This window comes from Ursus americanus, chromosome 21 (assembly GCF_024610735.1).
Source record: "Ursus americanus isolate L20-20 chromosome 21, mUrsAme1.1.p, whole genome shotgun sequence".
NCBI classification, from domain to species: Eukaryota; Metazoa; Chordata; class Mammalia; order Carnivora; family Ursidae; genus Ursus; species Ursus americanus.
The window spans coordinates 47,489,308-47,513,247 of NC_142147.1; the positions used below are offsets into that span (position 1 = coordinate 47,489,308).

A 23,940-nucleotide genomic window follows, 5' to 3' on the forward strand; every position below is an offset into this window, starting at 1 on the left:
CCCACAGCAGTCAGCACACGGAGCAGACCTTTGAGAAGTGATGGCCAAGTGAATGAGCCTCCCGCACCCCCACCCCTCCCCCCCAACATTATGGCATCTGCGATTCTCTGTGGCTGCGTCTGGTCCCGTGTCACCCTGTATGACCCGTTTGAGGGTATGAATAGAAACGTAGGGGCATCTGGGTGGCTCAGTCGGTTAAACATCTGCCTTTGGCTCAGGTCATGATCCCAGGGTTCTGGGATCGAGCCCTGTGTCAGGCTCCCTGTTCAGCAGGGAGTCTGCTTCTCCCTCTCCCTCTGTCCCTCTCCCCTGCCCGTGCTCTCTCTCTGTCAAATAAATAAATACAATCTTAAAAAAAAAAAAAAGAATGTAAATATCAGCAGCCATTTACTGGCCATGACAGCACCCGTATTCCAGATGAGAAAACTGAGAGCCAGAGAGAGCAAACCTCCCGTCCAAGCCCAGGTCCATGTCTCCAAAGCCCGTGCTCATAATCACGGGGCTCTCTCGCCAAGCAGGAAAGTCGTGCATGGTTGCGTCTATGATTTTAACCGTGCAGGCCGGGCGTGTGCTCATGCACACGCTGTGTGCTACGGGAAAGGATAAAAAGCGAGTGTGTCATTGAGAGCATAGGCAGTGGAGTCAGAACTGAGTTCGAGTCCTGCCCTTCCATTTCCTGGCTGCGTGACCTTCATCAGGCGCTGACCCGGCCCTGAGTCTGTTTCCTCATCTGTAGAAAGGAGGCCGAATAATGGCGTCCACCTTGCCAGTTTCTCTGGATGATTTTTTTTTTTTTTTTAAGATTTTAAAATCTGAGCAGCAGACACTTAATCGACGGAGCTGCCCAGGCGCCCCTGTCGTGAGGATTAAACACCAGCGAATTGTGTATAGTGCTTATAACAGTATGGTGCTGAGAAAGAACTTGATACACAGGAATTGCTGTGGTTTTCATCTGGGAATTGGTTTTGAGGGTGGCGAGACAGGGAAGGAAAGAGGGTGGGACCTATTCTTTTGTCTTGATAAAAGAATGAGGTAATGAAGTCCTAGCCTAGATGTGTGTATTAGCTCAACTCTTTATTCAGCTGTTCTGACAAAAACTAAAACATAGAGAGGCTTAAATAAGATGGAAGTCTATTTTCTCTCATGTAAGGGTCCAGTTAACACACCCAGGGCTAGAATAGTAGCTTGAGAATGTTAGAAATCCAGACTCCTACCTTGCTGCTCAGCGTCTGCCTTCACCTCACATTCGTACCCTGTGGTCCAAGATGGCTGCTCCAGCACCTACCATCACATCCACATTCCAACCATTGGGAAGAAAAAAGAAAGTCAAGTGTATGCCTCTGCCCTTTAAACTACAACCCAGAAGTTATACGTATCACATTCCTTTGCTTAGAATTTAGTCATATGGCCATACCTATCAGAAGGGAGACTGGGAAATGTCATTTTATCTGGGCAGCATACACCCAGCTAAAATTCTGAGGTTCTGTTATAAAAACAAGAGGGGAGAAGGGTAACTGAGGGACAAACACATCTGTCACACCGGGGCTCTGCTACCAAATGGCTATGTGACCCTGGTCGAAACGAGTTTACCATCCTGAACCTCAGCTTCCTCATTGGCAAAATGGAATTAACACCGGCTGCTCAGGGTTGATGAGTTGATGAGGATTTTTTTTCATTTGAGAGAGAAAGCACAAGTGGAGGGAGAGGCAGACCCCCTGCTGAGCAGGAAGCCCAACGCAGGGCTCGATCCCAGGACCCTGAGATCATGGCCTGAGCTGAAATGAAAAGTCGGATACCCAATCGACTGAGCCACCCAGGTTCCCCGAGCTGATGAGGATTTAACAAGACCATGGGTGCCCAGCGCTTAGCACAGGGCCTGGCCCATTATCAGCCTAGAGTGTGTGTGTTGGGAATCTCCTTGTCCTTGTGAGTCCAGGCTGTGGGTCTTTGTGTGTGAGAAACTATCCCCGGGTGCAAGAGCTGAACCCGGCCCTGACCTTGGTAAGTTACTTCTCTAAAACAAAGGATCTGGCTTCTCCACACATGGAAATCCCCTCTCAGCCTCCTGACCTTGGGACTGGGCGCGTGTCCTTACACACCCATCCCCCTTACACACCCATCCCCTTTCCCCTGCAGGACAGACTCTTAGGAGTGGGGAGAAGGTCCATAGACAGGGTCGCAGCCCCCTCAGACTTCACAGAATTAAGCACACATCCCTCAACCACTCCCATGAAGACGGCTTTCCTTGTCTCTGACAGTCCCAACATTCTAAAGCCAAAGGTCATTTTCAAATGCATTTCTCAGGGGCCCCAGCCCCTGCTGCAAGTTTCACTTGTTATCACCTTGTGGGTAAATCCAGACGCTCAGTCAGAGAAGGTCTCCTCCAAGTGCACGCGTGAAATCTGTCAAATCTTAAATGCTGGAGCCATTCCCGAAAAACAAATTTCAAGAGCGCGCACGTGAAGCAAAACACAGCCGCCGGTGAGGTGTGTTTGCAGACGCTCATGTGAGCCAAGCCTCCACTTTACAGAAAAGGAAACTGAGGCCCAGAGAGGGTAAAAACTGACTTGGTGGGCCTCTGAGTCCAAGGTTCCAGGATTCACCATAACCAAGGGATGGAATCCGTCCCCAATCATGGAATGACCAACATCGTGGGCCTTCTGAGACGCAGTCTGGGTCTGTGCCCCCTGACGGACACGGCATCTCTTCTAGAATATTCCTGCCACCAGAATCTAACAGCAAGGAAATATCAGACAAACTCAAACCCAGGGACATCTTAACAAAAGAACTGGACTGGCCAGTTCAAAAATGTCAATTTCATGGAGCACAAGGAAAGCTGGAGCAATTGCACCGGACTGGAGGAGTCAGAGAAGACAGGAAACTGAATACAACTCATGACCTCGGTTTGGACACTGCACTGGAGAAAAACTCTTTTGCTCTGAAGGAGAGCTTGGGGACCACTGGTGCAGTGAGGCTGGGCTGCCCTGTTAGACTAGTCCTGTGTCATTGTCAAGAGTCCCAATTGTGAGAACCGGACCGCAACTGTGATCGACAACATCCTTATAAGTGGAAATGTAAGTGTTTAGGGGCAAAGTGTTATAATGTCTGAAACTTACTCTCCAGTAATAGTTCGGAGGGGAGAAACGCAGAGAGCGCCAGTGATAAAGCCCGTGAGCAATTGTTAGCAATTGCTGAAATCCGGTGAAGGGCACACAAGAAGTCTTTGTCCCATTGTTGCTCCTTTCCTGTAAGTTTAAAATGATTTCCAAAGTGAAAAAATGATTGCGAATTAAAAAGTCAAGGTTTAAAAGTTGGAGGTTTAAGGTTCTGTGTTTCTATGAGTACCTAAGTCTGTGCATGCCTCCATGGTCAGGGTTTGGAGAAATGGGAGAGTGAATTTGCTGCTTTAGACACGGTCTTGGGGCGTGGCCTGGGCCTCGGAGGTGTGGCCAGGCTTTGGGGGCGTGGCCTGAGAAGCTAGTTCCCGAAGGTGAGTCTGTACTTGGAGCACCCTCTTGTGGCTATCTTGGGGGGGGTTCTAGCCTCCACTTTTTAAAAAATAGCTTGATTTTTTAGAAAATTTAAAAAAATAAAAATATAAACACAGCTATTTAAAAAATATATTTTATTTATTTACTTGCCAGAGAGAGCGCACGGGAGAGAGACTATGATACAAGCAAGGGGAGCGGCAGGCAGAGGGAGAAGCAGGCTCCCTGCTGAGCAAGGAGCCAGCTGTGGGACTGGATCCCAGGAACCTGGGATCATGACCTGAGTGAAAGGCAGACGCTTAACCGACTGATCACCCCCAGCCTCCGCGTCCCTAAAAACAGCTTAAAAAAAAAAAGATTTTATTTATTTATTTAACAGAGATAGAGACAGCCAGCGAGAGAGGGAACACAAGCAGGGGGAGTGGGAGAGGAAGAAGCAGGCTCATAGCTGAGGAGCCTGATATGGGGCTCGATCCCAGAACGCCGGGATCACGCCCTGAGCCGAAGGCAGACACTTAAGGACTGCACCACCCAGGCGCCCCTAAAAACAGCTTTCTTGAGATATAATGTCTACACCATACAATTCAACTATTTAAAGTGTAATTCAATGATTTTAGTAAATTCAAAGAGCTATGCAATCATTATTACAATTTAAAACCATGTATTCACACACACCCCCCAAAAAAACCCCATACCCATTGTTAGTCACTGCCTAGTTCTCCCCAATCACCGTCAGCTCAGGCAATCCCTAATACACTTTCTGTCTGTATAGATTTGCCTATCCTAACACTTTATGTAAATTTAATCATACAGGGGAGCCTGGGTGGCTCAGTCAGTTAGGCGTCTGTGTTCCGCCCAGGTCATGATCTCAGGGTCCTGGGATTGAGCCCTGCATTGGGCTCTCTGCTCAGTGAGGAGCCTGCTTCTCCCTCTCCCTCTGCTGCTCTCCCCGAACTACGTGCCCTTTCTCCCTCACAATCTTGATCTCTCTCTCTGTCAAGGAAGTAAATAAAGTATTTTAAAAATAAATTTAATCATACTGGGGCGCCTGGGTGGCGCAGTCGTTAAGCGTCTGCATTCGGCTCAGGGCGTGATCCCAGTGTTCTGGGATCGAGCCCCATATAAGGCTCCTCAGCTATGAGCCTGCTTCTTCCTCTCCCACTCCCCCTGCTTGTGTTCCCTCTCTCGCTGGCTGTCTCTATCTCTGTCAAATAAATAAAATAAAATCTTTAAAAAAAAGTTTAAAAAATAAATTTAATCATACTGCGTAAGGTATTTTGTGACTGGCTTCTTTCACTTAGCATAATCTTTTCATTTTGTTTTAATTTTTTTAAGTAGGCGCCACACCCAGCATGGAGCTCGATGCTGGGCATGAACTCACGACCCTGAGATCAAGACCTGAGCTGAGATCGAGAGTCCAATGCTTAACCGACTGAGCCACCCAGGCGCTCCAAGAATAATGTTTTTGAGGTTCATCTATCTTGTAGCGTCCATTCCTTTTAACGGTTGAATAATCTTCCATCGTACAGGCACACTGCTTGTAATTTACCCATTTACCACCAACTGGTAAGTTTCGGTTGTTTCCACAAATATTTGCATGGATGCATGTTTTCAGTTCTCTGGAATATATCCGCATAGGAGTGGAATTGCTGGGTCATACAGTAACTCTATTTTGCCATAGATAAGCTCTATTTCCTCCACTTTGAGGAGCTGCCAAATTGTTTTTCCAAAGCAGCTGCACCGTTGACGTTCCTACCAGCCGTGTCTGAGGCTTTCAATTCCTCCCCAGCCTCCCCAGTACTCATTATCTGTCTTTTCCATTACAGCCACCCCAGCAGGTGTGAAGTGGTCGCTCACGGTGGTTCTGATTTGCAGCTGACTGATAACAATGTTGCGGATCTCTTCGTGTCATTCACCGCTTTGGGATCCACTATGCGGCTAGATGAACTCTTAGCCGCGTTGCCATATTTGAGCCAGATTTTTCAAATTAAGGCATGAATGACATCGTTGAAGTCTTGGTGTGTCCTTCTCAGAGTCCCTCCTTTCCCTTTGCCACATCCTGCGTGTCACGTTCAGCATGACCGCCCATGTTTTCATACTATGATCACATAGAGATGCGTCCCCAAATAATCTACCGCATTGGTTTTGCAGGCTTTCAAGCCTGATATAAATGACATTGCCCTGTAATCCTTCCACACCTGTTTTTTATTATTATTATTATTATTATTATTATTATTACTCATTATATTAGTTTCCTAGGGCTGCTATAACTAAGGACCACAAACTGAGTGGCTTAAAGCAACAGAAATTTATTTTCTCCCAATTCTGGAAAGTAGGAACCCAAAATCAAGACGTTGGCAGGGCTATGCTCTCTTCGAAGGCTCGAGAGGAGGATCCTTCTTGCCTCTTCCTAGCAATTGTTTGCCAGCAAGTCTTGACCTTCTTTGGCTCTGACCTCTGCCTCTGACACCATGTGGCTTTCTTCCATGCATGTACCTGTGTCTGTGTCCAAATTTCCAATCCTGCTGGGTTTATGGCCCACCCTAATAGCATGACCTCATCTTAACTTGGTGACATCTGCAACAACTCCACTTCTAAATAAGGTCACATTCTATTTCTCAAGAAGGTTCTAGTGGACTTGAATTTGGGGGTGGGGCACGCTATTCAACCCAGTACACTCATCATTATGTTTTTTAGGACTCACACTATTGGTATGCGTATCCAGTTCATTCGTTTGAACTGCTGTGTGGGAGGCCTTTGTGAGAGCACACCGCAATTTATTCATCCCTCCCGCTGGTGATGGCCTTACCTTGTTTCCAGTTTTCTCCATTTCCGACAAGACTGCAATTAACATTCCTGAACATGTCTCTCGGAGTTTCTTAGGGCAGTAATTTTCAAACTGCCCAACAAGATCCATTAGTGGGTTGTGAAATCAATTTAGTGGGTTGCAAACACGATTTTCCCTTTAATGAAATGGAAATTAAATAGAACAGAAGCTATTGTAACACGTGCACATGGTCAGGGTAAGGATTACCCTGTGAAACTGTTTCAGGTGTATATCCTGTCCGGACATGAGCAAACGTGCTCAGTAGCCACAGCTCTAGGGGATGTAGCCAGCAAAAGCCCCGCTCAGTCCAACCTCTGATGGGTGCTGCCAAATTGCTCTCCAACTCATTTGTTCGTTCACACTTCCATCAGCTCCTCATCGACACTTAGCATAGTCAAAAACCTGACTTTTTGCCAGGCCAATGGGTTTTCATCCTATTTCTGGAAGAGGAAACAGGCTCAGAGAGGGCAGAAACGCCAGAAGCTAGAAAACAGACCCCGCCATCCTGACTGCAAAGACCGGGTCTCCGCTGGATCTGAGATATAACATTGAAGATCCTGTAAGTGAAGAATTCTCGGGGGGGGTCTAAAGGGACACCTGGGTGGCTCCGGCGGTTAAGCGTCTGCCTTCAGCTCAGCTCATGATCCCAGGGTCCTGGGATCGAGTCCTGCATCAGGCTTCCTCCTCAGTGGGAAGCCTGCTGCTCCCCCTGCTTGTGCTCTCTCTAATTAGAAAAAGAAAGAAGAATTCTCGGGGTCTATCTAAGACGGAATGAGGGCTGAGTGGGGAAATGGGTTTAGGATGAGAGCTGAGCTCATCCCCTTCCTCCACCTCAAAGAGATGCTTGGGGCGCAGGGACGGCCCGGCCCACGGCGCCCCCGGGTGGCCGCCCAGCGCACAGCCAGAGCTGGGCTGACGCTTCAAGTTGAGCTGGTTGGGGAGAAAACCACACTCCTCCAGCCGGAGCCTACCATCCGCGCCTCGACCCCCGCATTCTTGAACCCCATCTTCCCGCCTCATCTCCTGGGGCCCAGGGGCCCACCTCTCGGGAACTCTGGGTGTCTCAACTCTAGCCTGATTTCCCGCAGGCCCCTCACGTGGGGAATCAGGAAATACACTGCCAAATTCCTGCTCCCTTAGACATCCAATCCCTGCTACCAGAGGACCAAGGGGCCTGGTCATGCTATGCTTTCCTTGTCCGCGACAAAGGGATCTCACTATCTCCCCGACCTTTAGTCCTAAAAAGCTCAGTTCTCTTACCTTTAATCCCATACCACAGCCAAAGATCCAAACCTGGGTCTGAATGCCCCAGGATTGCCCCGTCCCAGCCCCACCTCCCCGCAGGGTTTGGATAGCTAAGCTCCCAGTCCCTACCCCCAGCCCCCAAAAGCCTCAGGTCTCCCCCAGCCCCTCCTCCACTGCAACCTTGGGACCCAGCCCCCAGTCGGTCTCAGAAGTGGCCCAGGCGCCGTACCTACAATTCCTACCCATTGAAGAGTCTCCTCCTATCTCCACCCACCGCAGCCGCCCCATCCAGCTCTTTTTAGGGGCTCAGACTTTCGAACCCCATCTCTAGCAACCCAAGTGCCAGATCCCCCCAGACTCCGCCCCCTCCAGAGGCGCAGGTACGTGCCGTCCCCTCCCTGCTTCCCCAGGGCCCGCCCCCTCACCTTTCGCTCCGGGTCCCGCCCCCACCCTGGGCGGGGCCGCACCTTTGCCCGCCGCCCGCCTACCTCCCGGGGAAGCCGAGGGACCCATGGCTGCGGCGGCAGCCCCCTGGGGGCGGCAGTGGGGCGAGGCCCGCGCGATCGGCCGGACGGTGAGGCTGCTGCAGCGCCTGGAAGAGCAATGCGGGGACCCCCGGCTTGCCTCCAGTCCCCCCTCGCTGCGAGACCTGCTGCCCCGCCTGGCGCAGCTGCTACGCCAGGTGGCCCACGCCCGGCGGGCGGCCGGCAGAGGCGGCCCCGAGGGTCCCGGTGGCGCGAGGGACTTTCTCATCGTCTACCTTCACAACCTGGAGGCCAAGAGCAGACAGGTGGCGGCACTGCTGCCACCCCGGGGTGGGAAGAGTGCCAACGACGAGCTCTTCCGGGAGGGCTCCAGACTCAGGTGAGCAGCCGCCCTCGCCCCAGAAAAAAAAGATGGGCTCAGGAGTCCAGGCCCCCAGCCCCTCCTCCGTCAGACCCAGGGGTCCAGGCCCCCAGCCCCTTCCTCCCTCAGGCCCAGGGGTCCAGGCCCCTAGCCCCTTCCTCCCTCGGACCCAGGGGTCCAGGCCCCCAGCCCCTTCCTCCCTCGGACCCAGGGGTCCAGGCCCCCAGCCCCCTCCTTTCTCAGACCCAGGGGTCCAAGTCCCAATCCCCTCTCCCTGAGAACCTGGAAAACTGAGCAACCCAGTTTTTTCTTTCTTTGGGCACCTATGCCCTCAGTTCCCCATTTCCCCTCTTTCTTGGCCACCCAGCAACCCGCTTCACATTGCCCCCACTCTCCCAGAGGCCTAGACACACACCCTGGGAATGTGGGGACCCCAGGGAGCTTCTTGTCTGGGGAGGGTTGGACTGACATCCCCATCACTGCCCCTGCCTTGGGGCACAGGGCACCCTGGTCTTGGTTCCTGAGGAACAGCTAACTCAGGACTTGGGCTTATCTATAGCACACACCCCACCCCCCTTCTGAACTCTGGGGAAGTAGCTGCTGACAGGAGCAGATGAGGTCTGGGGTCTCGAGCCCAGAACAAAGCAAGGTCTGGACCAATGGCTGTCAACCCTGTCAGGCAAATACTTTTGTCTCCTCCAATTCGTCCTGAAATGAAATGCATAGTTAAACTACTTACCTACCCATCATTTTAAAAATATCACTATAATACCCAAACTGTATTAAAAGGGATGATAAAAAAAAATGCCTTTCATAATAACGTTATCTGTTTCAAATGAAAATGCCAACACACGATTGTAATTACTCTGGGAAGCAGAATTGGCTAGTCCCACACTCCACTTCTAGGGAGAATCCCTATGTCACTGAACCAGTTTTCCTTCCATATATAGGATACCTGAATTTCTGTAAAATTCACTATAAATTTAAGATGGGCAGAAAATGCTCTTGTAAAATGGAATTGGGTTTTAGGTTTAGATAATTTAAAATAGATTTTCCACTTTCACGGATGCCTGATGGGACACTGGAAAGTGGAGTGGAGTGTGGGCAAATTTTGCTAGAGGGGATTGTCCCCCACAATTTAGCCTTCTTACCGTAATCACTATGTCAAGTAAATTTCTAGAAGCTCCTTAGAAAGGTGGTATAACTCCACTGAGAATCACTGGTCCAGAAACTAGGAAGCATAGGGGCTTAGTGAGTGTCTGAGTGAGTGTTCTAGAGTTCCTAGGGTCCTAGCAACTCTCTGCAGAAGATTCTAGAACAACGCTCCCCACTAAAAATCTAATGCAACCAACATATATAATTTTTTATTTTCTAGTAGGCATATTACAGAAAGATTTTTTTTTTAGGATTTTTAAGTAATTTCTCCACCCAGCATGGGACTGGAACTCACAGCCCCGAGATCAAGAGTCACCTGCTCCACTGACTGAGCCAGCCAGGCACCCCAAGAAAGTTTTCTTTTTAACAGATGCAGTGAGTTTTAATAACATTCCCTTTATTTAACTCACGATATCCAAAATACTATCATCTCAGCTTGTAATCAATATAAAGCAATAATTAATGAGATAGCTCACATTTTTTGTTTTTCCACTAAGTTTCCAAAATCTGGGGCACCTGTGTGACTCAGTTGGTTAAGCATCTGTCTTTGGCTCAGGTCATGATCCCAGGGTTCTGGGATCGAGTCCCGCATGGGGCTCCCTGCTCAGCGGGGAGTCTGCTTGTCCCTCTCCCTCTGCCCCTGCTCATGTATTCTCTCTCTCGTGCTCATTCTCTCTCTCAAATAAATAAATAAATAGAATCTTTAAAAAAATAAAATAAAGTCAGTAATAATATTGAACGTGCATTGGGTGCCGGCTGCACGCCAGGTACGCTGTGCGTTTTCTGTGCTCAGAAGACAAGGAAGAACCCTCACTGCTCCCGCTCTGAGACAGGGGCTGTACTTATCCTGCACTTACGCCCATTTCACAGTTGAGGAAACTGACGTAAGGGGGAAAAAAGGAACCTTTCCAAACTGTCGCAGCTAAGTGTTAGAATTACCCTTTGCTGCTCCCCACGTCCTGACCCATACCCCCAGGGAGGCAGCTGGCAGGAGAAAACACAGGGGTCCACCCCCCAGGGCTGCTAAAACCAAGAAGGTTCCAAGCGTGACCTGCTCGCAGACCCCTCCCAAAGCCCTCAGCTCTCGTGGGCTCCTCCTCTGACAAGGCAGGGCTTCTCCTCCCGTCCCCGTGGGCTGCCGCTGGAGGCTGGGGTCTGTTTGCTGGAGGGCAACTTGGATATTGGGCAGTGCCTCCCTTTCCTTCACAGATAAGGAAACCGAGGTTCACAGAGGGGAGGTGTCGGGACTGCCATAGGCTGTCTTGGAATCGACTTTGACCCTTCACTGAATGGTTATAGAGTCTGGGGGCCTGGTGCCTGTGGGTGTCCCCCACAGCGGGTGTAAGTGTCAGTGGGAGCCCCAAGGTCCAGCCCAGGTCCTCAGAGCCCATCCCCACAGGCGACAGCTGGCCAAGCTGGCCCTCATCTTCAGTTACATGCACGCGGAACTGGGCGCGCTCTTCCCCAAGGGAAAGTACTGTGGACACACGTACCAGCTCACCAAGGCCCCGGCCCACACCTTCTGGAGGGAGCACTGCGGAGCCCGGTGAGTGAGCACCTGTCCCCGGGTCCCCTTAGCTCCTGGAGCCTCATCCCATCCCTGCCCTAGGCAACCCAGGAGTCCTTGCCCCCACCTACCTCCTCCCTCAGACCCAGGAGTCCTCACCCCAAGCTGCCTCCTCCCTCAGACCCAGGAGTCCTCACCCCAAGCCGCCTCCTCCCTCAGACCCGGGAGCCCTCACCCCCAGCTGCCCTCTCCCTCAGACCCAGAAATCAAACCCCCAGCCTCCTCCTCCCTCAGACCCAGGAGTCCTCACCCCCAGCTGCCTCCTCCCTCAGACCCAGAAATCAGGCCCCCAGCCTCCTCCTCCCTCAGACCCAGGAGTCCTCGCCCCCAGCTGCCTCCTTCCTAGATGTCTTCCCATCCTGGGTTCCCAGAGGCCTCAGCTGCATACCCCAACCCCCTCCATCCAGGTGTGTGCTGCCCTGGGCTGAGTTCGAGTCGCTCTTGTGCACCTGCCACCCAGTGGAATCGGGCTCCACGGCCCTGGCCTTGCGCTCCACCATTAACCTCACCTGCAGTGGCCACGTGTCCGTCTTCGAGTTTGACATCTTCACCAGGCTCTTCCAGGTCAGTGAAGGCCAAGGCTGGAAGCCCAGACTCTTGGGTCCTGGGGGGGGGAGAGCTTGGGAACATGACCTCCTGGGTCTGAGGGAAGGGGGGCTGGGATCCAGGATGCATGGTTCCTGGGAAAGGGAGGATCTGGGGTCTTTTGTATAACAGATTCCTGAGGCCCACCCTGGGCGTAAGCCAAGCGGCTGGGTCTGAGACCCCACTGGGAGGCACGAGGTGTGGGCAGCTTCCTCGGCCCCTCCCTGACCCGCATGCTACCCCGCTCCAGCCGTGGCCAACACTGCTGAAGAACTGGCAGCTCCTGGCGGTCAACCACCCGGGCTACATGGCCTTCCTCACATATGATGAGGTCCAAGCGCGTCTGCAGACCTACAGAGACAAGCCAGGCAGGTAAAAGGGCCAGGCCTCGGGAGGAGGAGGCTGCTGGGGGCTCCGGGGTCTGGATCCTGGGCTGGGGTGTTGTGGGAGCCCAGCTAGCCTTTGGGAGTAAAAGCTGAAGGGCTGAAGTACCTGGGGCCTCAGATTGCCAAGAACTGAGAGGTAGGATGCTGAGTGCCTCCGGCCAGTCTGCCTCATCTCCTGGGACCTCCCAGGATGATCTTGGGCAGTGCTCAACATGCACCACCTTTCCAAGTGCATTCTGCTGACACTCTCACAATCTGGCAGCTGAAGGGTGGTCTGGCTGGGGGCCTGAAGACCCTGCCCCGGGATAAGATCCATTTCTGATGAGTCGGAGCTCATATTATGCCATCTATTAAATATTTTTTAATATGACTCCCCCCACACACACACACCTGCTGGGGTAGGAGACTGGGATCCAAACACCTGAGTCCTTAAATGAAGCCAGGAAATTTGAGCTGTTGGGTCCTCCCAGAGGGCTGAGGATTGAGGGGCTGAGCTACCTGGAACACCAGGAGGTGAAGAGAGTAAGAGGTCCCACTCGAGTCTTCGCAGAGCTGACGTACAAGAGCCTCAGGAAGCAAATATGTTAGCACTCTCCCGGTTACCCTTCAGACTGGTTTAAAGGGAAAGAAGAGGGATGGGTTAATTCTCATGATTGAAAAGACCAGGGATGGGGTTTCAGGCACAGCTGGATCTAGGTGCTCAAGTGCTAATGCTATTGTCAGGAATCAGTGTCTTCCCTGTGTCTACTTTTCTCTGTGTTGGCTTCATTCTCAGACATGGTCTGTCCTGATGGTGGCAAAAGGTTTCTAGAAGCCCCAGCTGTACACCCTACCAGCTTAGCACCCTCTGTAGAAATGTGGTACCTAGTTCCTGATTCTTCGAGCAAAAATCTCAGGGCTGACTTCCATCACTATGGTCAGGGGGCACTGACTGGCCAAGCTAGAATCAGCCTTGTCTAAGCCCCAGTGAAGGAGGGTGAAAAGCCAAGCAGGTAAACCGGTGGATATCCCCTGCAGTGGTGGACAGGAATCTTAACGCTCATTGCCTAAAAAGTGGAAAAGCTGAGTTATAAATGACAAGGACTTAGATACCTGGATCCTCAACAGAATGGGCAACTGGGAAGTCCTGGATGGGACGGCGGTGACCATTCCCTCACCCGGTCCTACCAACCTCTTCCTCCAGCTACATCTTCCGGCCCAGCTGCACTCGCCTGGGTCAATGGGCCATTGGATACGTGAGCTCAGATGGCAGCATCCTGCAGACCATCCCTCTCAACAAACCCCTGTTCCAAGCACTCCTGGATGGACAAAAGGAAGGCTTGTGAGTCACCACCCTGGAAGGGGGAGGGTGTCAGCAGAATGCACTTGGAAAGGTGGTGCATGTTGAGCACTGCCCAAGATCCCTCAGGGCGCAGTTCACAAGGCAGACATCGTACATTTGCAATACTATATTGTTCCAGTAGGTGGCAGACGAGGGTCTTGAGGAAGGGGTGCCTTTTCTTCTTCCTTTTAAAGATTTTATTTATTTGTTTTAGAGACAGAGCGCGAGTGGTGAACGGTGCGTGTGAGCAGGGGGAGGGGCAGAGGGAGACTCTCAAGCAGGCTCCGCACTGAGCGTGGAGCCAGATGCAGGCCTCGATCTCACAACCCTGAGATCATGACCTGAGCTTAAATCAAGAGTCGGAAGCCTAACCGACTGAGCCACCCAGGCGCCCCAAGGATGCCTTTTCTAGTCCACAGAGAGCTGCCATGTGGGCTAGCAAGTGGCTGGGAGAAGTGTGTGGGGAGTCGGCTCCCCTCACTCCATTCCTGGGAATTCTCTGCAAGGCTTTTCTTCTAGATATCCATATCCTGCTCTAGAATCGAGACTGTCACAGCAGAAAGAACTGGGCAAACAGCTGGACAGGTGTTTCCAGCCTCTAACCTTGGCTGCCCGCCAGGCCCTCTTTCAGAAGCTGCCTTGGGTAGGAGAGGAATGGAAACAGGCGAGTGGGGTGCCCGAGTCTCCCTGAACCTTTAGCCAGAGCTTGCTTGCTTTTTTTTTTTTTTTAAGATTTTATTTATTTATTTGACACAGAGAGAGAGAGACAGCCAGCGAGAGAGGGAACACAAGCAGGGGGAGTGGGAGAGGAAGAAGCAGGCTCCCAGCAGAGGAGCCTGATGCGGGGCTCGATCCCAGGACTCTGGGATCACGCCCTGAGCCGAAGGCAGACACTTAACGACTGAGCCACCCGGGCGCCCCGTAGCCAGAGCATTCTTACCTAAGCGATATCATAGGAGACAGCTAGGTATGCAGTCCGTTCTCTTTTGTTGTTAATGGTAGTTCTGGTATAAAGTCGTGGCAAACACTGAATTACCGAACACTGAGCCATTGCTTGTGGGGAGCATACAGGTTTAGATTCCCTCAAGACTCTCGTCCCATTTTTTTTTTTTTTTAATTTTAAGCAAGCTCCACACTGAACATGGGGCTTGAACTCACGACCCCGAGATCGAGAGTCACATGCTCCACTGACTGCACCAGCCAGGCGTCCCATTTGGTCCCATTTTTGTCAACCAGTTGCTATCGTATTGGTAACCAATAGCAACCTTCATGTGTGTTTCTGCCTAAAGACACCTTATTTAATATGTAGTCGGTTCTTTCACAGTGAAGTCATGGCCAGCAACGTCCAAATGCAGCTCGTCTAACACCCGTATTTTCTCTATAAGACGCATCCCAGCCTCGTGCTTAGGAACGCTGGCCAGCACCCCAGCACTCCAGCACTCCCTTGGGGCCATTTGAAATGGCGAAATCACCAACAAAAAAGCATAAAAATGCAAAAAGTCATAGCACTAAATGCCCTGATAAGGATACTCGTTCATAGAGTAAGGAACTGAAACGAAAAGGCAGAGTGTCGCCTTCTCCAGCCTCAGCCGGAAACGCGTCAGGTGGCTCAAATTTTTTGCCACGATGTGCAGTCGATGAATGACCACAGAAGTCCCGTGACTATTGATTTGCGGGTGACAAGTAAATGTTAGCAGGTAGGCACATTTGCAGAGACGGAATGCACGAATAATGAAAGTCTGTTGGTTATACAAGTATATCCCTGCTTGACACCCCGATAAAAACTGAGGCACAGAGAGACTGAGCCACTTGCCCGGGTCACACAGCCGCTCAGCTCCCGGGCTGGGATTTGAAGCCAGGCTCAGAATATGGACTCTCGCCCAGCACGGTGTCTTGAGTTCCTGGTCAGACTTCATTGGAGAAAAGGATTCTAGAGATAACATAAGTATGAACACCATCAGGGGCGCCTGGGTGGCACAGAGGTTAAGCGTCTGCCTTCAGCTCAGGGCGTGATCCCGGCATTGTGGGATCGAGCCCCACATCAGGCTCCTCCGCTGGGACCCTGCTTCTTCCTCTCCCACTCCCCCTGCTTGTGTTCCCTCTCTCGCTTGCTGTCTCTCTCTCTGTCGAATAAATAAATAAAATCTTAAAAAAAAAAAAGTATGAACACCATCAATCTAGTTTAACCCCCTCTCCCCCCCCCGCCCAACACACAGACCCCACCACCCATTATAAACAGGGGAAGATCAAGGCCCTGAGAGAGGCGAAGAGACTCCAAGCACTTTCTACTACACAGTGAGGCAGCTTTCGGGGTCTAAAGTTGGTCATAGCAGTTCCCTCTTTGGGGGCGTTTAGGTGTGGAGGAAGGATACCACACACGTTTAATGGACGCCACCAGTCTTTGCACCCCCCGCCCCCGGCATGATCATGTCCATTTTACAGAAAGGAAAACTGAGTGCAGGGAGGTAGAGCTGCCCAGCCCGGAGCACACGGTGTTTCTGGGAGAGCTGCCCTGGGGCCCAGCCTGGGGCACCTGCCCTGCCCTACCTGGCTGACCGGCAGACGCTCCAGGCTCAGGGGACGCGTGGCCCCGCGGTAAAGTGCAGCTGTGACCCAGAGGGAGCGGAGCCCGGTGCTCAGACCTTGCCCACGGCCCTGCTCCTGGGTCCCTCCTGGCCCGTCTGTGGGGCCTCGAGCTGTTACCTCTCCTGCACTGAACCTCAGTAACCATATGTGAAGCGAGGAGTGTAGACGGTCTAGCAGGATCCTTCTAGTTCTGCTAGGCTAAGACTGGGACTTGGTCACTCCAGCAATGTGTGAGCTAAGGCGCTCTTATCCTTGGGCCTGAACACTCAAGCACAGGGGTGCTCCGGGAGGGCGAAGCCCGGGATTCAGTCGGTTTCCTGGTTCCTGTTGATCTGATTGTGTTTCAAGAGCTTGAGACACTCCTGTGTCTAATGTGCCCTTTTTGGGTGGGGCTGAGGGGACACGGCCCTTCCCTGGAAAGTCCCTGTGTGAGGAGAGGGAAGGGAAAAGATCCCCAGGCCCACGATGGGTTTGGGAGAGATCCTCACCCAGGGGCTCTGGGCCCGTGGCGGAGTCGGGGGGAGTCCTTGCCCCTCTGGGGTGGGAAGTGTTAGATGGCCCGCGGTACCCCCTCTCTTCCCTTCGCCCAGCTACCTCTACCCAGATGGGAAGAGCCACAACCCGGACCTGACTGAACTCTACCAGGCGGAACCCCATCCATACATCCGTGTGTCAGAGGTGAGGTCCCAGCCTGTGCCCCCCACCGCCCCTGTCCCTGCTCCCTGCCCCACCCCCCACACTGTGCCCCCACTCAGGAATTCTCTCCCACCGAGTCAGGCCTAGCATCCCAGAGGCCTTGGGTTTTTGTGCTGGTGTGGTGACCATGTGACCTGGGTTCAGTCACTTGCCTCTCTCTGCCTCTGTTCCTTCTCTGGAAAATGCGGCTCCTCCTGCCTCCTCCCCAGGGGTTTTGGTGAGGGTTAAACCAGGAAACGATACTGCTGAGATTATCACAGTGGCTGGTGCACTTGAGCTTTCACCCATAACAGCCCCTAGTCTTCACAGCCACCCCATGGATGAGACAGAAACGACAAATGAAATCTTTTGGTATAAGTATATCCCACATGGTATTTGGGATATACTTATACCTAAAGAGTTAGGCATTGTTCACCCAAAAATCAAATTTAACAGGGCATCCTGTATTTTTTAGTTGCCAAATCTGGCAGCCCTGAGTATAGACACACACACCCCCCCCCCCCGGAGACTGAGTCTCACAATAAGGTGCATGTAGGAGGCCGCGGGATACACGGCCTTGAACTTAGGAGGGTTCGGTGCTGGCACAGAAGTTTGGGACTTTTCTTCCTGCGGCCTGACTTGTATCCCCATGGCTAACACCTGCTTCCCATCCCTCCCGTCTTCTTGCCCGCTAGGAGCAGCTGCAGCTGTACTGGGCCATGGACTCCACGTTCGAGCTCTGTAAGATCTGTGCTGAGAGCAACAAGGACGTGAAAATCGAGCCCTGTGGGCACCTGCTCTGTAGCCGCTGCCTGGCCGCCTGGCAGGTGGGTCTGACCGCCCTGCCTTCCTGCCCAGCCTCCCCCCACTTCATGGTGAAAGTCTCTCCTAGAGGATCGCCCACATGCCTCATGGATCAGATGGGGAAACTGAGGCCCAGGGAGAGCCGGCTTTACTCAGGGTCGCTCAGGAGTGATGAGGGAGAGCCCAGCTCTCTGTGTCTTTGCCTCTGTCTCCGTCTTGCTCTGCGTCTCACTTCCGCTCCTCCTTCTCCGGCTGCTTTATTATTAGTGGAAAGGGCTCCTTGTGCCTTGCTCCTGGCTGGGCAATCTGGGGCTGGTGGCTTCACCTCTCTGAGCCTTAGCCGCCTCCCCTGGAGAACGGGGCTGATAGTAGCAACCTCCCAAGGGCTATGGTGAGGATCCAAGCCCACGAAGCCCTCTGCCAAGGCCCCTGGGAAACCGGGGTTCTCCAAAGACATTCACTTGAATACACATATTGCCAGCTGTAGGACACGGCTGCTAGCAAAACGAGCCAATGAGGAACCAGGGCGCCCCACTCATGAACTTCCCCGTTCAGAAAGCCCGGGGGAACCGGTCAGATAGCTGACCCCTTAAGACCCTGCTTTTTCCCTTCCCGTGCCCTAATGCCTCAAGTTCGCCAATAAAGAGTGAACCCATGAATCCCTAGACACCCCACTCGGCCCCTAATAAAGGCAGAGCCCCGGGTGCATGCGTCTTCCCTCCGTCTCCACCTGGGACCTCACCGTGGGGTCCCAGGCATGCTGCGTGCCCCCCAGGACCTGCACATAATCGATCTGGTTCTTCAGAGCTCACTGGTGGTTGTTGCTGGGGTAGGTCCTGAGATCATAAGAGCCGCAGGGCCTGGCTGAGCTACAATATTGGGCCCAGTGGTGGTGTGAGGCAGATGTCTGCGGGGCAGTTCGTATGGGCCCCGGCAAGGGCCTCGGGCATTCCCCGTGGACAGCTGGGCCCCCCACAACACCCTGGCTCCACTGGGCTCCCTGCTTGTGCGCCCCTCCTGAGCTTGCACTCTGCTCACATCCCCCTTCCCATCCCGCATCTCCCCCAGCTCCTGTCTTCCTGATTCCTCGCTCCCCCCCCCCGCCCCGTTTCCTTCCATCTCTCCTCAGCACATCACTCTGTTGGGGAGGTAGGCCCTTGTGGTCCCGAGGGACATGGTGGAGAACAGGGAGACCCTCACCCTATCCCTTCCCACCCCACCCCCAGCACTCCGACAGCCAGACCTGCCCCTTCTGCCGCAGAGAGATCAAGGGCCAAGAGGCTGTGAGTATCCGATTCCAAGTGAGGCCAGCGGAAGCCAGGGCCGCTGCCGAGGACCTGAGAGAGAGCAGTGACCAGGAAGATGGGGAGGAGGAGCTGGGGCAGGTGAGCAGGGCCAGGCGGGAGCTGGGACTGGACTCCTGGGGCTGAGGGAGGAGCGGCTGAGGGCAGGACTCCTGAGCTTGAAGAAGGAGGGGGCTGGGGGCCTGGACTGTGTCTGAGAGAGGAGGGGCTGGGGGCCTGGACTCCTGGGTGTGAGGAAGGAGGGGGCCGGGGGTCTGGACTCCTGGGTCTGAGGGAGCAGGGGGTTGGGGGCCTGGACTCCTGGGTCTGAGGGAGGAGGGGCTGGAGGGTCTGGACTCCTGGTTCTGAGGGAGGAGGGGCTGGGGTTCTGGACTTCTGGGTCTGAGGGAGGAGGGGCTGGGGTTCTGGACTTCTGGGTCTGAGGGAGGAGAGGCTGGGGGGTCTGGACTCCTGGGTCTGAGGGAGGAGGGGCTGGGGGGTCTGGACTCCTGGGTCTGAGGGAGGAGGGGCTGGGGGTCTGGACTCCTGGGTCTGAGGGAGCAGGGGGTTGGGGGCCTGGACCCCTGGCTCTGAGGGAGGAGGGGCTGGAGGGGCTGGACTCCTGGGTCTGAGGGAGGAGGGGCTGGGGGCCTGGACCCCTGGGTCTGAGGGAGGAGGTGGCTGGTGACAGGATTCTGGGGTCCTAGAGGCCTGGACCTTTGCTTGCCCAGCTTCTTTCTCGAGCTGTCACTCTCCTGAGGGTTAGGACTTTGCCTTCTTCTCCGTTCTCTCTCCAAAGCCTAGAGGAGTGCCTGAATGCTGGGACTCTAAGCAGAAGGACACGTAGGGGGGACGACAGTAGCAGCTTACAATCCCCTCCTCACCCTCTTCTCTCCTAGGTGGTTTCCTCAGCTCCCCCACTGGCCCGTCAGCTGAATGGGTCCCCAGCTAAAGGCCGGCTGAAAGTGGTGAGTCAGGCGCTGGTCTGAGGTGGGCAGCTCAGGTCTTGTTCAGCCCCCGGGGTCCCTCAGGGGCCCCAGGCCCAGCACTTAGCCTTTGCGCCCATTGACAAGGTTCTGGGCAATCTTTTACGCCCTCTCTTCTTTAGTTATCCCTCACTGGCTTCCTGGCTGTCCTTCCAGCATCCCAGGCATGTCTTACCCCAGGGCCTTTGCACCAGCTGTTCCTTCTGCCTGGATTTCCTTTCCCCAGGCTTGCTTTCTCATCTCCTCCTCAGGGAGGCCTTCCCTGACCACCCTACTTTATTGATCCTAAGACCCCCTCCCCAAGCCCCTTCCCTGCTGATTTCCATAGTTCTTTTCACCACCTGGCCGAGGATAGAGTCTCTTTCTATCACCATCAGCAGACTGCAACCCTCCTGGACTTTGTCTTCTCTGGTATGTCTCCAGAGTCTAGAACAGTGCCTGACACACAACTGGTATTCAGTGAAGAGGCTCTGAATGGCTACCTTGAAGGGGGTCTTCCCAGCAGCCGTTCGAAGTCAGAACTGTTCCCTCTCTTCACTTTCCAGAGGAAGAAGGCTCAGAGAGGTGCCCATATTTGCCAAAACCTCACAGCCTGATACAAGAGAATCTGGTGTTGGGGATGGGGAGGGGGTGCTTAGAGAACCCTAAAACCATCTGCTTATTTTCTTAGCAAGCCCCAGCCTTCTTTTTTCCCCCCACCCCTTGCTTCCTACCCCAGGATTTTCCGAGCCCCTGGCCCACCGGGGAGGGGCCCGTCTCTGTTAGCATCCCAGGCTGAGCACACGCAAGATTCAATCAATACAGGGCTGTCTTCAAACAGCTCAGGAAGTCCGGGAACATTATTTGACCGCAGCAAACAAGTGAGCCAGCAGGAAGGGGGGTGGCGGTGACAGCAGCCAGGGAAGCTAAAAACAGATCCAGACCTGCAGCCAAAAGCAAATGGAAACATTAGGAGGCACTCAGCCGGCTCCCTGCGGACAATGAGGGGGGCACAGCCAGAACGGTGGGCCGATGGGGCTCCTCTGGCCGCAGGGGCGCACCTTTGCCTCGGCTGGGCCCTCCGCCTGGCATGCCCTCTGCTCCGCTCCCCAAAGCCCGCCCAGTTCAAATCCCACTCAACTCCTACCCCTTCATTCTGCCGCAAGGGAGGGGGCCCCGGGAGGTGTTGCTGCCCAGCCAAGTGACCACCAGAATGAGAACAGTTAACATGCGTAGGACTTGCCCTACGCCTGGCACTGCTCTGAACGTATTGATTGAATTGTCATGACAACCCGGGGAGGTAGGTACAGTTATGGTCCCTGTTATGCAGAGCCAGATGTGGAGGTCACCAGCTCAGGATGACAGAGTCAGGCCTGGCCCCCCAGACCCCCGGCTCTAGATTCCAGACTCCATCCTCCGCTCCCGTGGGCCTCTGTTCTCCTGTCTGTGAAACAGGCACCGTGCCAGTCCCTGCCGCATGGGGTTGGGGGGTTGGGCTGCCATGGGCTCGGGGCAAAGGGGGCTGTGTCACTGTGGTTGTGGTTTGCATATGCCGCTCCCACACTGCTGTTCTCTGAAACCCGCCTCGAGGCCGCAAGACCGTCACTCAGTGGGACCCTGGCCCCTTGCTGGCCACTGGGGACCTCTCCCATCCTCGCTGTCTCCATGCGGAGAGTAGCAGTAAGCCTGGCACGGGCTGCCCAGAGTCTGCTGAAGTGGGCAAGACTGGGTGTGTGTCACCTGGGTCACACCCCTCCCTGACCTCTCAGAAGCCCCCACTTGCTCCCCAGGGCCCCTAGGAAAAGCAGACCTACTCTCCGCAGCCCACAAAGCGGGGTGGGGGGATCTGACTCCTCCCCACCTCTCCGCCCTCTTACCATCCCCCCTACTCCTCAGCAGCCACAGTGGACCCCTGCTGTTCTTCTAACAGGCCAGCAAGCCCACCACCCATCGCAGGACCTCTGCCTGCATCCTTCTTACACTCGGCCTCTGTTCCATTCCCCCCTTCCCAGCCGCTCATACCTAGTCGCTCCCCACTCCCCCCATGCCCCTTTCAGTTCCCTGAAAAACATCTAACACTCTCTGGACATTTCCTTGTCCGTGCGCTGATTACTCATGGTATTGTGCACTGATTACTCACTCTCTGGACGATTCCTTGTCCGTCCGCTGATTACTCATGGTAAGCCTCTTGCTCAGTACATCCTCTGTTGCATGAGGACAGAGATTTGTCTGCCTGGTTCATAGCTGTCCCTTCAGAACCTAGAATATTGCCTGACACACTGTAGATTCTCAGGGAATGTTTGTGAGATGGATGGATGGATGGATGGATGGATGGATGGATGGATGGATGGATGGATGGATGGGTGGATGAGTGGATGGATGGATGGATGGATGGATGGATGGATGGATGGATGGATGAGTGGATGGATGGGTGGATGGATGGGTGGATGGATGGATGGATGGATGGATGGATGGATGGATGGATGAGTGGATGGATGGATGGATGGATGAGTGGATGGATGGATGGATGGATGGATGGATGGATGGATGGATGAATTGATGGTGGGTGGATGGGTGGATGGATGGATCGATGGATGGATGGATGAGTGGATGGATGGATGGATGAGTAGATGGATGGATGGATGGATGGATGGATGGATGGATGGATGGATGAGTGGATGGATGAGTGGATGGATGAGTGGATGGATGGATGAGTGGATGAATGGATGGATGAGTGGATGGATGGATGGATGGATGGATGGATGGATGGATGAATTGATGGTGGGTGGATGGGTGGATGGATGGGTGGATGAGTGGATGGATGGTAGGATGAGTGGATGGATGGGTGGATGGATGAGTGGATGGATGGTAGGATGGGTGGATGGATGAGTGGATGGGTGGGTGGATAGATGGATGGGTGGGTGAATTGGTGGGTGGATGGATGGATGGATGGGTCGGTGGGTGGATGAGTGGATAGGTGGATGGATGGTTGGATGGATGGAGGGATGGGTAGGTAGATGGACAGACAAAACTTCCTACTCAAGCCACAGGTGCTAGGATAAATAACAGCATGGACCAGGGACAGCCACCAATGTGATACCGCTGTCCAGACCTGTGAAATGAAAGATAGCTGCTGCTCAGCTGTGACATTTCTCAATCTCCTCCCCTCCAGGCACCTCTGGCCCTCCCCAGACTTCAGGGCCCTCTTTCCTTTCCAAGAATTAAGACTGTGGCCTTAGCCCCGTGGCAAATCACCTCCAGCCCTCAGGCCAGGGAGGGAGCCACAGGGTAAGTGGAGAGGCAGCTGGGGTCCGGGACTCCCGGGTGTGCAGGAAGAGAGGATGGGGAGGCAGAAGGGAAACACTGGTCCTAGGAAATTGACAGCCCTTCTTCAAACTCTCTCCACTGCAGGAACTCCTAAGGGAAAAGTCACCCCTCCGGCTGCCCCCATGGGGTCTATGATTGCCACCCAGGCATGGGAGCCGGTGAGTCTACTGCACCCCAGCCCCAGCCAGCTTCCCTCCTTTGGCCTGGCCCGGCCCTGTCCCCCAACCTGGCTGTGATACTATCTAACCCACCTCTCTTTTTGTCTCGCAGGTCCCCGGATGTGCTGCTAAAGGGAGCCCCAGGGGCTGGAAGGGGTTTGTGAATAATAAACTGTCAAGCCTGGTTGTCTTCTGATATGTGGAGAAAGTGCGGCAGCCACCAGGGGGCAGCTTGACCTTGGGAATGGGGGTTCCTGAGGCCTGATCCCCCCCCCCTTTAACCCAGGAGTCTGGGGGGACCGAGTGGGTCACCTAATTCCTCTGGATCCAGGAGTCCAGGCTCCCAGCCCCCTCCCAGACCCAGGAGTCCAGAGTCCCAAGTTTTCGGAGAATCAGGCAGCCAACCCTCTTTCCCCACTAATGGAAAAAATTCTGGAACCAGATCCAGATATCCAAGTACTAAGTCCCTAGTCAAAAAGAGCCCACATTTCTTTTAAGAGTTACGCACCTGATCTTGCCCCAGTGTTCTTTTTATTTTATTTTATTTTAAGATTTTATTTATTCATTCGACAGAGAGAGACAGCCAGCGAGAGAGGGAACACAAGCAGGGTGAGTGGGAGAGGAAGAAGCAGGCTCCCAGCGGAGGAGCCTGATGTGGGGCTCAATCCCAGAACGCTAGGATCACGCCCTGAGCCGAAGGCAGACGCTTAGCGACTGCGCCA

The 23,940-nt window shown here is 53.7% G+C and overlaps 1 protein-coding gene across 3 annotated transcripts; it reads left to right on the plus strand.

The window, feature by feature from the left end:
- Positions 1–8,030: 8,030 nt before the first annotated feature.
- CBLC (Cbl proto-oncogene C) lies at positions 8,031–23,402 on the plus strand. 3 transcript variants are annotated; one of them, XM_045813252.1, is made up of 12 exons: positions 8,031–8,424; positions 10,961–11,107; positions 11,536–11,692; positions 11,964–12,085; positions 13,283–13,420; positions 16,597–16,684; positions 17,377–17,508; positions 18,712–18,870; positions 19,668–19,736; positions 22,906–23,021; positions 23,145–23,218; positions 23,331–23,402. In XM_045813252.1, the coding sequence occupies exons 1-11, from the start codon at positions 8,072–8,074 to the stop codon at positions 23,152–23,154; spliced, it is 1,491 nt and encodes a 496-aa protein (XP_045669208.1). In that variant the 5' UTR covers positions 8,031–8,071; the 3' UTR covers positions 23,155–23,218; positions 23,331–23,402. The 3 variants fall into 3 exon arrangements, with proteins under 3 accessions (XP_045669208.1, XP_045669295.1, XP_087727014.1); XM_045813339.1 differs by lacking the exon at positions 22,906–23,021; XM_087870888.1 differs by lacking the exon at positions 13,283–13,420.
- Positions 23,403–23,940: the final 538 nt, after the last annotated feature.